Source organism: Linderina pennispora (assembly GCF_002104995.1).
Source record: "Linderina pennispora strain ATCC 12442 chromosome Unknown DL89scaffold_10, whole genome shotgun sequence".
Classification (NCBI taxonomy): Eukaryota; Fungi; Kickxellomycota; class Kickxellomycetes; order Kickxellales; family Kickxellaceae; genus Linderina; species Linderina pennispora.
Window position 1 is genome coordinate 95,588 of NW_024468258.1, and position 13,026 is coordinate 108,613.

Consider the following 13,026-nt stretch of genomic DNA (forward strand, 5'->3'; position numbering starts at 1 on the left):
GTTTTGTAAGCCTTAGTCTATGCTGGAGTTGCGCCGCAGGATGCGTCCGGGTTTGCTGAATACCTGCGAGACGCGGCGCTTGAGTTTGCTCCGGATCGGCTCAGCGCCGGCCCTTGCCCTTTCCCTTTCCCCTTTGTGCGGCCAGCAGGTCCTGCTCCGGTGTGTGCGGCGGGAGCGGCGGCGGGACCAGCACTGGGCTGCGGCGGATCCACGCAAACGACTGGCGGCGCTTCAGCAGGCGGCCGAAACGAACTGCCACTGCCGGCAATGATATCAGAGGAGGTGGAGAACGATGCGGAGGTGGCGCCAGGGGAGAGCAGAGGCGGGTCAGACTCAGACTGCGCAACTGACGGTCCGTGCCTGTTTCCTTGCTGCCACAGTGGATCAGATGAAGCAGCGGCAGGGGCTGTCTCTAAAGGAGGATCGAGTTCTGAAGGAGAGACAGACTCGGGCTGGGCACCAATTACTGCTGTCAGATGATAGCTGCGACAGGAAATCGCCGTGGCTGCTCCACCGGATCGACCTCCCCGGCAGCAAGCACAGTATCTGCGGGCGGAGCCGACGCAACGGTCATGTCGGGCAGCATCTGCTGGAGGCGTCTGAGAAGATCCTCTGGCGAAACCAGCTCCTCGCCGTCCTCGACAGGCAATCTGCTTGCCCTTATTGCGCGGCGGCATTGCTGCCGGCTCCTCCTCGGCCTCCTTCTGCGCATTCTTCAGCGTCGAATCGAACTGTCGGCGCAGTTTCTGGTACCGCACCAGCTCGTCAGGCAGACACCGACGGGATCAGCTCGTCCAGGGCGCGCTCAAAATCAGCCATGGTCACAGGTGACCTGCTTGACGTGATCAGGCGCAATATGGTCCAAGTAGTACTGCGGCGTCATGGGCACCGGGTAGTGGGCGCCAGGGCCAGCATTGCCGCTATTCCAGTCGTTTACCAGCACGTCCACTTCGTCGACAGTGCGCAGCATGGCCTTGAGGAGCGCGTCGGAGCACAGCGCGTAAAAGTCGGCGCCGGTGTAGTGGAACGGGCACTGCTCGGCGACCATGGCCAGGTCGAGGTCGCGGTGGAGGTGGAACTTGCGCGTCAGCGCCTGGATGATGTTGAGCTGGGCTGCATGGGTCTCGCTGACGCCCAGATACACCAGCTTGTCGAAGCGCCCTGGGCGCAGCAGCGCTGGGTCGAGCAGATCCGGGCGGTTGGTCGCGCCAATGGCAAACACCTGCGGGGCAGCGGCAGCCTTGTCGCCATCCCTCGCTGCCGCCGCCGCTCATACCGTCGAGCTCGGCCAGCAGCTGGCTGACAATGCGGTCCATGACGCCGCCCGAGTCTCCCTGCTGCCCGCGCTTGGGCGCCAGCGAGTCGAGCTCGTCGAAGAAGATTACGCACGGGCTGGCTTCGCGCGCGCGCTGGAAGATCTTGCGCACGTTGGCCTCGCTCTCGCCAATATACGGGCTGATCAGCTCCGGTCCCTTGCAGCTGAAGAAGTTTAGCCCGCACTCGGTCGCAATGGCCTTTGCCAGCAACGTCTTGCCGGTGCCCGGCGGCCCGTAGAACAGCAGGCCGGAGCGCGTGCTCAGTCCGGACGCAAACAGGTGCGGCTGCTCCAGCGGCAGCCGGATCGTATCCAGGATGTCCTTCTTGGCGTCTGCCAGTCCGCCCACGTCGTCCCACTTGACGTTCGGAATCTTTGGCACTCCCAGGGTGTCCGACATCGACGCACGCGCATCGCCCAGCGCACCCACCAGGTCGTCGTTTGTGATGATCTGCTGCGACAGAGCCAGGGACCGCGTCTGCAGGGGCGTCGTGGCCTGGGGACGCGCACGTCGCCACGCGCGGTTCGCAGCGCGCTTGAAGAGCATGGCGAGATCACGTGCGACAAACGACGCTGTCTGCTGCGCAACAAATGCAAGGTCGGCGTCAGGCGCCAGCGTCAGTCCCTGAGACATCCGCGCAAGCAGCGCCGCTCTGGTGGTCTCGTCGGGCACCGGCAGCTCGAGCTCGTGGCGGAAGGCAGCCGCCAGAGCGCTCGGGATCTTGTCAGCCATGCTGCTGGTCGCCACCACTAGCACCGGGAAGCCCGACTCGCGGTGCGCCCGGGTGAGGTCGTCCAGGCAGGCCTTGAGGACGCGCGCAATCGGCAGATCGTCGTTCTCCTCGCCGGGTGCTGCGTTCTGTGCCAGTGCCTCGACCTGCCGCAGATGCAGAATGCATGGCGTGTAGCGTATGGCGTTCTGGAAGTACAGCTGCAGGGCCTGCGCGGTCTTGTCGGCAGAGTCGCCCAGAATGTCGTAGCTGCTGAGCTCGTACAAATGGACCCCCAGGGTGCTGGCCAGGGACCGCACCACGTGACGCTTGCCCGTGCCTGCGTTTCCCTTGAGCAGCGCTGCACACACGAGCCGCCGCCGTGCCGCCAGTGGGATGCAGTGCTGCACGCGCCAGGCGTAGCAGCTGGCCACGCACATTTGCGTATCGGCTCGGCACCCGATGATGGTGCACCCAGGGTGTCCTGGAAGGCACGGATGGCCTGGTATGGCGCGTGGGCGTGGACCTGAGCCCGCCTGCGCCACCATTGTGGTGTCGGGTTGGACCACCAGACCCAGACCGCGTACCCGCCGGTACCACTGTGCCCATTGCCGGTCCAGCGGGTCCGCAATCGCATCCACGTCTTCCTCTCCGTCGTCCTCTTCGTCGTAGTCACTTACGTATTCGTACTCGCTGTCCTCCTCGCTTTCACTGTCGTATGACGACGCCCAGCGGTTCCGGAACCCTTCGGCACTGACGATCTTGTAGAACACGAGCTCGTTGGCATCCACTCTGCCTGAATCTCCAATAACCGGCGTGTCAAACACGAGGTCATTGACCGGATCCACGTCCTACGACAGATGGATCCATGTCGCTCTCGCCACTGCGAATCCGTGCTGCCGCATCATTGCCCGCCGCCACTGCAACCTTGGTGCGCACCATAGCGTCGGCCAGGCAGACCCGCACCAGCAATCACATCGCCTGTACGTACCACGCGCAATGCGCCATCCTCGGGCTTCAGCCACCGCCTGCAGCGCCGCCAGCGCATGCGCTTCCAAATCGCGCCGTTCTGCCAGCGGCGAGATGATTCTGGCAATCACTACCTTTGCGCGCGACCTCCAGAGCCGGCTGGAACTTTTGCGTGGGCTCTTTCTCAAGGAACGCTGGGCTGGGGGTGCTGGGTGGCACGCCGAGCGGCACTGCCGTCACCGGAATGCTTTCAGTCGACGGTATGCCCGATGCCTGCAGGCCTGTGGAAAGAGCAGCGGCGGCAGCGCAAGCGTGTCAGTTGTAGTGATGCCATCGCAGCCAAACACGCGGATCGCACGGCGCTCGGCCGAGTCACTGTGCGCACTGGTCACAGCCACCCAGCTGCCACTGACCACGCCCAGCTTGGCCAGCGTCGCCAGTTCTGCGTACCCGCGGTTCCCTGTGTCCTCGCCATCCTCGACCTGGTGCAATCTTCGCATGGTCGACCGGTGCCAGCAATGCCGCAGCCTTCGATCTCCACGCCGTGCGGATCCAGCGGCCTGCCAGCAGAGGTATCACCGGCGCCGTCCAAAATAAACCACTCGGCACCCTAGATCCTCCCATTCCTCGCCTACTGTATCGCCCACGGGCATTTCCGCACGCCGTGTGTCCTTGACAATGACGATTTTCGGGTCGCTGCCCGGCCGCACAATGCCCTGGGCTACGGGCTGGCACATTAGGCAACGCAGCGTCAGCCCGCCGACCCTTACCTCGCGATTGTGCCGGAACAGCTTTGCCTGCACGTGCTCAGCAATCTCCTTTTGCATCGTTATGGCGTCTGCGTACTGCGCAGCGTCCACGCCCAGCACCAGCTCCGTGAGCTCAACCGGATCCACAACCTCCAGTGTCGCCGACTCCCATGCATCGCGTCCACCCATCGCCGCCCAGACGCTGCTCCCGACCTGGCACACGGCTACGTCACCCGGGGCACTGGCCAGATAGCTCTTGGCCACCGCCGCCACACAGCCGCCGTTTGCCGTCCTGATACTGACGTAGATTCCTATGCAAGGTGTTCTTTTTCAGCCCATGATGGTTTGTGGTTGATCTGATGGTATGTAGAAAGCTACTTACTGCTGCTGACCAGTGCGCTGGTATCTTTTGTTGAGAGTCGTGCATGGTGTTCGGCTGCGCGCGCAAGCTTCTCGAACGTCGTCGGCGATACCTCCACCTGCAGCCCCGGGTCCTCTGACCCGCTGCTGTCGGGCTGAATGCGCACCGGGAATTGCGCTAGCGGCGCGTCTGCTGTCCAAAAGCTGGGCATAGTTTGTCTTTTCCTATAGTCTATGAGTGCGAACAGTTAAAAATACAGATGTGGCGCAAAAGTAAAGAAGTAGAGGCTCAGGAAAGAAGAGAGACGAAGCTGCTATCTTCACTTGTGGCCCACAAAATGAATGCGATTGTAGAGCCCGGGCCGGCTCCTTTCGCCAACGGAGCATTAGAACGGACCGCCCACCCCCGGGCACTCTACTTTGATTCCCCTCCGCGGAGGTAAAAACTGGCGCATCCAATTCCTCCCGCCGGAGCCAAAGTGAAGAAACCCGGACGATACGGCGCACATGAAATAGCCAGGCTTGCTAGGCGCGGCGAATTTCCTTTCACATGGAAATCCGCCAGCCTCCGGTTTGGAAAGTAATCAAATCTCTGATTCGCCAATCCCATTTTCCCACTGATGCAGCGGGAATCGCTGGCCCAGAACACGCCTGGGCCAGACTGCAGGCGCAATCTCGTCACTGCCACTATAAATAGGGGGACGAGGGAGATTTCGTCCATTAATGCCCATTGCCATTATGGCGCTGATAACGAAAAACCGAGATCCACTCCCCTTCTCCCGTCGGGGAGGGGAGGTTCTGGGTTACAATTTCTCGCTTTGCTTCAGTGTTGTGCATGCTTGTGCGCTTTGAAAAAAAAGGGAAGATGTGACAAGAAGGGTGCTCTTTAGTCAATGTCGGCTCACCAAACCACCCCTCCCCCAATTTTTCTGACTTTTAAACCCGATTCCTTTTGGCTGGAAAGCGCAAAAGAACCAACGTAATATCTCTTTCTGTTCTCTAGTTTTTTGACGTAGTTTTTCTACTATTTATTAGTGCGTTTTTTAGAGGTAAGTAGTCTGCGTCCCCTCCAAGGACAGCTTCTGGCTGCACATTAGCGTGCATGGTCTACTGTGATTGTTTGCCTGCGCTCAGACGGCTCTTTCATCACGCGCCTCACGCGCCTCTGCCGTGCAGAGTGCAGCATACGCTGAAGCCATTTTCTTCCCAGCCCTTTTGGCGATTCCGAGAATTGTCGGGCTATAGCAGAAGTGGCTGCTTTCTGCTTTTGCAAAATCCGGATGCCCATCAATTTGATAATGCCAAAAGGAGCCTCTAATGCAAATAAACATGACTGGGCATACTCTGTTTGGTCCTGGGCTATAATACGTGAACAAACATTCCGCGCTCCCCTGTCCATTCTTCCCGTCTACAATCCATCCCAACTCAACGACATTATTGTTTCTGTAGCTTTTATTAACATCATGGCCAAGAAGGGAAAGTCTGGAAAGTCAAAGAAGGGAGGAAACAGCAAGCCTGCAGCGCCGAAGCCCGAGGTAGCACCTGTGGTTGCTGAGGAGGTGAAGCAGCAGGAGCTGCAGGTTGAGGAGGCTGTTGCTGAGGAGCCGAAGGTCGAGGAGACTGTCGAGGAGACTGCCGAGGAGACTGCCCCTACCGAGGAATCGAAGGAAGAGGCTGCTGCTCCTGCCGCTGAGGAGCCTGCTGAGGTTGAGGAGCCTGCTGAGGCTGAGGAGCCCGTCATGGCCGAGGAGTCCGCTAAGGTTGAGGAGCCCACCAAGGCCGAGGAGCCCACCAAGGTCGAGGAGCCCGCCAAGGCCGAGGAGCCCACCAAGGTCGAGGAGCCCGCCAAGGCCGAGGAGCCCACCAAGGTCGAGGAGCCCGCCTTTGAGATCCCGTCACTGGGTAATGTGGAGGCGATCGTCGCCGCCGGTGCCCCCGCTCCCATGCCGATCGACCGCTCGGAGCCTAAGGCCGAAGAGGTTAAGGCCAAGGAGCCTGCCAAGGTTGAGGAGCCTGTCCTTGCTGTCGAGGAGCCCGTGAAGGCTGAGGAGCCTGTTAAGGTCGAGGAAGAAGTCGCTGCTCCTGCTGTTGAGGAGCCCGCTAAGGTCGAGGAGGTCGCTGCCCCTGTTGTTGAGGAGCCCGCTAAGGTTGAGGAGCCCACTAAGGTCGAGGAGCCTGCTAAGGTCGAAGAGCCCGCTGCCGTCGAGCCCGTGGTTGAGGAGCCTGTCCCTGCTGCTGAGGAGCCCGTGAAGGCTGAGGAGCCCGCTAAGGTCGAGGAGGTCGCTGCCTCTGCTGTTGAGGAGCCTGCTAAGGTTGAGGAGCCTACTAAGGTTGAGGAGCCCGCTAAGGTGGAAGAGCCCGCTGCCGTCGAGCCCGTGGCCAAGGAGCCTGTCCCTGCTGCCGAGGAGTCTGTGAAGGCTGAGCCCGCCAAGGTGGAAGAACCCAAGGCTGAGGAGCCAGCAAAGGCCAAGGAACCCGTGAAGGAGGAGCCGCACAAGAGGACGGGACACGGCGACAAGCCGCCGCGCAAGGGCCTCGTCAACAGGCTGATCGACTTCTTCGGTGGCAGGAAGTAAGCTGCTCGCGCTCCGAACAAAAAATGTTTCTAGGTCCTTTTTAGCTCTCGCACTTTGTTTTTTTTTTCTTTTTACCTAAACCCCTCTCTATGCTTGTGTATAGACACCCTATCTCTAAAATAAAAAAGCGTACCTCTCTTCCACTACAATATGCCAGCAATAAGCAGGATTGGATACGACAGGAGGGCACCGACCATCAAGCCGACGCACAGTGCAAAGCTCAGCACGGAGCCAGCCAACGCCTTGTTGGTAGCATCTCTGGGGGCCCGTACCAGCGTCATAGTGGCAACCCAGCCATTCGACCATCCCAGCATGGCCACCAGCAAAAGGAACAGCAAATCCGAATGAACAACCAGCGCATCGCCGGGCGCCGTTGCCACAGTCGGAAACATAAGGAACGCCGGGACAAACAGCAGGCGCGCGGCACCAATCCAATTCAGCACCCTCACCGACTCGCATCTGATCCACTGCGTCGACAGACGGCCCAGGTAATCCCCGACATTGAACAGCAGGAAGTGCCAGGCAGTCAGATTGGCGATTTGTGGCGAGCTCTTGGGCGAGCTCACAATGGCCTCTGTCAGAGGCGGGAACAGCGCCAATGTCAGGCACATGGCGGATCCGCAGATATACGCGAACGGTGCGATCTCGCCGAACGCCAGACACAGCACTCTCATGTTATCCAGGCCCAGCGCGCCCAGCCACTTGGGCAACCCATTCTGCTCTACCACCTGCTCCAGCTCGACCGTCTCCACCGCATACTCTACAGGGCCCTCCGGATCGCGTGTCAGCCGCGGCGACCCGTGCTGCATCCTCCCCATGCCAGCGTCCGGCCCGTCCAATGCACGGTACGCATTCTGCGCAATCATCTCATGGCGGCTCAGCTGCGACCACGCCGTCATCGACAGAGCAAGAAACACCGCAGCAATGCCAAAGTACACGCCCGCGCGCACCCTCACCCGGCCATCATCTTCGGCACCGTACACTGTAAATAGCTGCAATGCGCTGGCCACGGTCCCGGCAATCGCCTGCCCGCCCATATATGCCTCGGCACAGCACGCATGCAATGGCGCGGCAATGCCAAAAATCGAGCACTGCACAAATGCCGCTGCCACTGCGGCCACACACAGCGCCAGCAGCGCAATTACCAATGCCAACCACCCGTCAATATTGAGTAGTGGCAGAAGCAAAAGCGCCAGAAACACGCAGACGGTCGACAAAAGCCCGGCTTGGATCCGCCGGTCATTGTTGGCCGAGGGCTGCGTGTACAGCGCGTAGCTGAGCGCTATGAGGTTGATGGTGTTGGAGAATATCGAGAACACGCTCTCGAAGCTGTCCCGCAAAGGGGTGTTGCGGAATACGTGCCGGAAAAAGCCCGAGGCCGTTATATAGACGTTCCAGGCCATCAGCGTGGCCATGCCAAGCACGACAAAGCGCCAGTAGACGTATCGCAGTGCGGGGTCGGCAGACATTAACTGGGTGGAAAAAGAGAGACAACGAATGGCAAAAAAAAAAGGATGGAGAAGGGAAAAGGTTCACCGCAGGCTGGAGGATGGTTAGCAGCTGGATGCCGGGATTTATTTTGTCCGATATGAGCGATTAGTGGCGCCAATTGCTTGGCCCAAGCGTCCAATTTAGCTTTCCAGCACGCGCTTGAGCGTGTCAAACACCACCCACTGGGCGCTGGCCGACGTGCAGTCCACCTGCCATTGCTCGCTGTCCATGCGAATAACCGCCGTGCCGCCCGGGACCGCGACCCGCACATTCGGGTGGTCCGCCGCCGCATCCAGCCCATTTGCGGTGAGCTCCTCAGCCAACGCCTCGGGCGTCCACTTTGCCACATCAACCACCACCTCGGCCTTGGGGGGCTTCACCAGCTGCTCGCACTCCAGCCGAATGTTGCCGGCAGCCAGCGCCAAAACGCCTGTCACCAACGAGTGCTGGCGGTGCTGCGCCCGCATGCTGTCGGCCAGCTCCCGCTGGATATTGAGCGGCAAATGCCGGTCCGTATCCAGACTCACCAGGGTCGCGTTCAAGTGCGAAAACTCGCACAATGCGAACTCCCAGTGGCTGGTGCTTAGCCGCGCGTATACGTGGCTCGGAACCAGCACATGCTGCGCGCGGCCGGCGCCACGCAGCGTCTGCTCAACCGTTTGCGCAGTGAACCGCCGCGGCACCGGGCAGTACGTCATCTCGGCAGTCGCAGCCAGTCGGTCCACAAGCGCCTGCGCTGCCACAACATCGTCGTCATGCATTAATATGGAGAACCTGGCCATGCCCGTGCTGGCCGCCATATCGGCGCTGCTGCATGTCTGGGCGTCCAGACGCCACTGGCGGATGAAATGCTCGATAGTCCTGGTGTCCCGTGGCGATGCGATCACAAACCATGTGCCCTGGGGGATATGGCGCCGTGCCAGGTCGCCCAGCGACTCGACGAAGTGCAAATGTCCCTTCTGCCTGAGCTCCTTGTCCAGAAACGGGTACTCGGGCAGGTACAGAAGGGCCTGCTTGCTTTCACACAGCCACTCGCCCATGATATTGCCGTACTGCAGAGCGCGCTCGCCCACCGGCGACACCACCACAACCTGCGGCAAGGGGAGATTCAGTGATATGCTGTTCTCAATCACCGCTTGCAGGATGTCCTGCGTGACGCCGTACGGCTCGCCCACCAGCATCACCCGCCCGCGCTGCTTCAATGTCGCAATGGCCGTCGAGCACAGCTGGTTGAGCCGCTGCGTCACCTGTATATTCTCGCCGTCCATGTTGCCTTGCATTTGGGGATCGCTTACATCGCAGTAGACAATCGCCTGAGCTTCGGCGATGCAGCTCGGATCGTACTCCTGCGGATGCAAGCATGCCAATGCCGAAGTGCTCACGAATGCCGTCCGATGGCCCTTATACTCGACCGTCCAGTTCCCGCCGCCAATGCAGTACCCAGAGCTCCTAGTATATGCCTGCACAAACGGCATCGGGCTGACTATCTCATTGTGCCGCACGTCGGTGATCTTCTCCATTGCCGCGATAATATCTCGCTGCGAGTACAAATACTTCTGGCTGGCCGAGGAACTCGTGGTATAGGCGAATTGCATCTGCTCTTCTAGCACGCAGCGGCCGTAGCTTTTGGTCGGCTCTGTGGCGTAGACAGGGCCCGAGAACTCAGTGTATTCGGTGATGTACGGGAGGAGCGCCATTTGCTCGTAGTTGGAGATAAGGATAAAGTCGATGAGGGCCCAGTTCACTGTGCTGAGCGTCGACACCGGGTCCAAGCGCTGGCTGGTGCGTGCGGCTTTGTCATTTGCAGACTGTGGCGTGTCTAGGGGCTCGATCTGCCAGCCAGCGTCCACGATGAATGTTGTGTCATCCAGCTCGCAGAGAAAGAGATGGTACTTTTCGTGTGGGCAGAACGGAGTGACGCAGATATTAGGCATGGCGTTGTTGGAGGTTTGGTGGAGGCATTCAGGGCGGGAAAATTGTGTATTGTATTAGTAGCTTGGACAAAATAAAACGAAACCAGTGAAAATGTAGCAAATATGGGGGTGAGAGTAACCGACTTGAGCACATCACAAACCTGGCAATATCAAAAACACGGCCAGCCATGGTCGCTGGAATGTGAATATACCCTGGGTGATGGTTACCAAAGGGGTGACCCTCCCTTTCTATGTGGTCTGCGGGCCCCTTGCACTGCCTACGCAATAATGCATCCTGTGTCTTTGCCTCCTGCCTTCTGCTGTTGCTGCTGCTTCCTCGGTGCCCCGGTTCGTACCGGACTGGGCTTCGTCGACACCGCTTTCTTCCCCAGCCCCAGGCCCTTCATGATCCCCGACTTTGCGCTGTTGGGCGGCGCCGACTGCGCTCTCCCGCCCGTACACTGGTGATCCGACTCAAACCGATGCTTCAGGCAAAACTCCTTTCTGCAGTATTGGCACGTCGTCAATACCAGAACCTTATCGTTGCAGCGGCGGAACTGACACCCCTTCTTGTACGCCGGCGCGCCCATTGTCCGTTTTTTGCACCCGCCCTGGATGTGCCGGTCCACGGCGATATTCGGGTCCTCACCGCGCCGAATCGACACCACCTGGCCGCACAGCGGGCAGTCTGGAACCACGTAGTCTTGCACCAGGTGCTTTTGCGCGCACGTATGCGTGTCCACTTTCCAGTGCGACTCGCAGAAATACTGCTTGCAGTATTGGCATTTGAACGGCAGAAAGTCCAGCTGGTTGCACCCCTTGAGCGCACAGTTCTTGCCTAGGTCCGGAAACTCCATTTTGTCGACGAAATAGTAGTGTTACAAAAAAAACAAGGGTAGAGAAATGAAAAACAAAACCAACCAGTTTCCCAGAAGCAGACAGGATCTCCCAATACAGCCCTTTTATACTAGGGGAAAATGACGCCCTGGGCGGATTGGAGAATGGCCAGTCCCGCCATACGTCACCAAAGCGGCACGCGCAAGACGGCGCCAAGAGGATTTTTCAAATAACACTGCTTTTTCTGGAATGGGCTAGTGACCTGCCGAGGTTTATTACTAAGCACCGGGAGGAGACCCCGCTGCTGCGCACTCGCCGGTTCCCCCCGCCGGCCTCTAAAGACAAAGCCAGAGGCAGCTTGCGCCACCCCAGCGCCCCGTTGATTTGATGTCGGCCCTTCCGGGATCAAGCACCAGGGCATGCATGCACGCGCAGTGCCAGCAAGGTCCTTTGGGATAAGGGGCAGGTTTCAGCGAAACCCAGCGTGAATAGCCCCGCCCAAAGGCTGACGTGTCTGCGAAAGCGCACGCCAGAGTGGAGTCGCGGCCAGACGCAGGGAAAGGCGGGTGCCCGCTTTCCCCCCCTTTTTGACCATTATTTTTTCTTTTCGATAAATAAACCGCATCAAATCGTAAGTGTCTGTATTTTCGCGATGGATCCGACGTTGCCGATATGATCACTGCGACGACGTGCCGTGTTCGAGGGGAGGGTTTTAAGCGGCTCTTGATCTGGCAGCGCTTTTTGTTGAGCCAGAACGCGCCAAGGAGCTTCGGGCAGAGGGGCAAATCTGGGTTTTGCGAAATTCGCACATTCTGCTGGCGGATCTGAGCCCAATTCGCCTCCTTTTTTGGACAAAGGTGAAAGAGCCGGACTAGCAGAGGAAGCCCTACAGGGTAGCCAGCGTGGGCCTATGGAACGTGGACACTGGGGTGTTTCCTTGAGCCGTGCAGATAGCCCAGAGGGTATTGGGCTCTTGCTGAGCTTTGCAGCAAACAAACACGCAAAGAGCCGGCATGCTACGTGCTATACAGCCCAGCAGTCTAACTGCCTCCTAACTGCTCGATAGCCTCCCCATGCTAGTGGGTGCCCATTGCCACCCTCCTATCTGCGTTCATTACTGCACAACTAAGCGCCCTTATCTCCAATAGTTCCCCGATGTCTGTTGCTTCGTCTAACCCGTTCGCTCTCCTCCCCGACAACGCCGTCGACACCGACGTGTCGGTCCAGGTCGTTAAGAGCGCCAAGAAGGCTGCCGCCAAGACCGCTGCCGCCACCCCTGCCGCCGAGCGCGCGCAGCCCGCCGAGCGCTCGCTGAAGCGCGACTACCCGACCCGCGGTGGCCACCGCCGCACTGTCGGCCGCAACGCCGGAGCCTCGGAGGAGACCGCCGCCTACCCGACCCACGACAAGAGCCGCTCGCGCCAGTCGGCCCGTGGACCCCGTGGCGGCCGCCCCGAGGGAGGCCGCCCCGCCCGTCGCCAGTTCGACCGCCACAGCGGCACCGGTCTGGTCGACTCCGAGAAGAAGGAGAAGCAGGGCTGGCTGGGCGACGACAAGGCCACGGTTGAGGATGGCGAGAAGGCTGCCGAGCAGGCCAAGAAGGACGGCCAGGAGACCGCCACTCCGGCGCCCGAGGAGGTCGAGGAGGACGTCAAGACCCTGGAGGACTACCTGAAGGAGCGCGCCACCGTCTCGGTCGACACCGACCGCGAGATCCGCAAGGCCAACGAGGCCGGCGTTGACAAGAAGCAGCTCAAGGAGGCCGTGCAGTTCTCCCGCGAGGAGGACGTCTTCTTTGCCCCCGTTGCCACCCAGAAGTCCCGGAAGTCCAAGAACCAGAAGGAGAAGGTCTTTGTTGACATCGAGCAGCGCTTTGTCGATGAGCAGAGGCGCGGTGCCTTCCGCGGCGGCCGTGGTGGCCAGCGGGGCGGTGACCGCCGTGGTCCCCGCCAGGGCCGCGTCGACGTCAACGACCAGCGCGCCTTCCCGTCGCTCTAAGTCCCCCTTCCACCTGTCGCCAGGGGTTCATGGGTTACATGACCAAAGCAGCAACACCAGACTATTTCACCCCGCATTTCCCTCCACGACCGGGCGAAGGACTTGGGC

General features: G+C 60.0%; 6 protein-coding genes across 6 annotated transcripts; 2 read left to right on the plus strand and 4 right to left on the minus strand.

Annotated features, from left to right (window-relative positions):
• Positions 1 to 333: 333 nt before the first annotated feature.
• Positions 334 to 3,647, minus strand: DL89DRAFT_268674 (AAA-domain-containing protein; the record flags this gene model as incomplete). The annotated part of the gene is given in 11 exon segments (XM_040888002.1): positions 334 to 452; positions 515 to 637; positions 833 to 1,257; positions 1,277 to 2,386; positions 2,464 to 2,551; positions 2,571 to 2,876; positions 3,002 to 3,040; positions 3,142 to 3,267; positions 3,342 to 3,476; positions 3,502 to 3,529; positions 3,604 to 3,647. Coding segments are annotated over 11 exon segments (2,543 nt in total), but the record flags the coding sequence as incomplete, so codon positions are not given.
• A 1,885-nt stretch (positions 3,648 to 5,532) lies between these two features.
• Positions 5,533 to 6,784, plus strand: DL89DRAFT_268677 (uncharacterized protein). Its single transcript, XM_040888003.1, has one exon. The coding sequence runs from the start codon at positions 5,567 to 5,569 to the stop codon at positions 6,677 to 6,679; it is 1,113 nt and encodes a 370-aa protein (XP_040741948.1). The 5' UTR covers positions 5,533 to 5,566; the 3' UTR covers positions 6,680 to 6,784.
• DL89DRAFT_27210 (uncharacterized protein) lies at positions 6,751 to 8,229 on the minus strand. The gene has a single exon (XM_040888970.1). It carries the CDS (start codon positions 8,146 to 8,148, stop codon positions 6,823 to 6,825), a length of 1,326 nt encoding a protein of 441 aa, XP_040741949.1. The 5' UTR covers positions 8,149 to 8,229; the 3' UTR covers positions 6,751 to 6,822.
• DL89DRAFT_27193 (uncharacterized protein) lies at positions 8,230 to 10,219 on the minus strand. The gene has a single exon (XM_040888957.1). It carries the CDS (start codon positions 10,102 to 10,104, stop codon positions 8,311 to 8,313), a length of 1,794 nt encoding a protein of 597 aa, XP_040741950.1. The 5' UTR covers positions 10,105 to 10,219; the 3' UTR covers positions 8,230 to 8,310.
• Positions 10,220 to 10,361: 142 nt separating this feature from the next.
• On the minus strand, positions 10,362 to 10,940 carry DL89DRAFT_225173 (uncharacterized protein; the record flags this gene model as incomplete). The annotated part of the gene is made up of 1 exon (XM_040884733.1): positions 10,362 to 10,940. The coding sequence occupies one exon, from the start codon at positions 10,938 to 10,940 to the stop codon at positions 10,362 to 10,364; it is 579 nt and encodes a 192-aa protein (XP_040741951.1).
• A 1,135-nt stretch (positions 10,941 to 12,075) lies between these two features.
• DL89DRAFT_294078 (uncharacterized protein) lies at positions 12,076 to 12,918 on the plus strand (the record flags this gene model as incomplete). Its single annotated transcript, XM_040890465.1, has 1 exon — positions 12,076 to 12,918. One exon carries the CDS (start codon positions 12,076 to 12,078, stop codon positions 12,916 to 12,918), a length of 843 nt encoding a protein of 280 aa, XP_040741952.1.
• Between the last annotated feature and the right edge of the window lie 108 nt (positions 12,919 to 13,026).

Excerpts from the sequence above, each read along its gene's own strand:
- DL89DRAFT_268677 (XM_040888003.1), top strand. The coding sequence starts at position 5,567 with ATGGCCAAGAAGGGAAAGTCTGGAAAGTCAAAGAAGGGAGGAAACAGC.
- DL89DRAFT_27210 (XM_040888970.1), bottom strand. The coding sequence starts at position 8,148 with ATGTCTGCCGACCCCGCACTGCGATACGTCTACTGGCGCTTTGTCGTG.
- DL89DRAFT_27193 (XM_040888957.1), bottom strand. The coding sequence starts at position 10,104 with ATGCCTAATATCTGCGTCACTCCGTTCTGCCCACACGAAAAGTACCAT.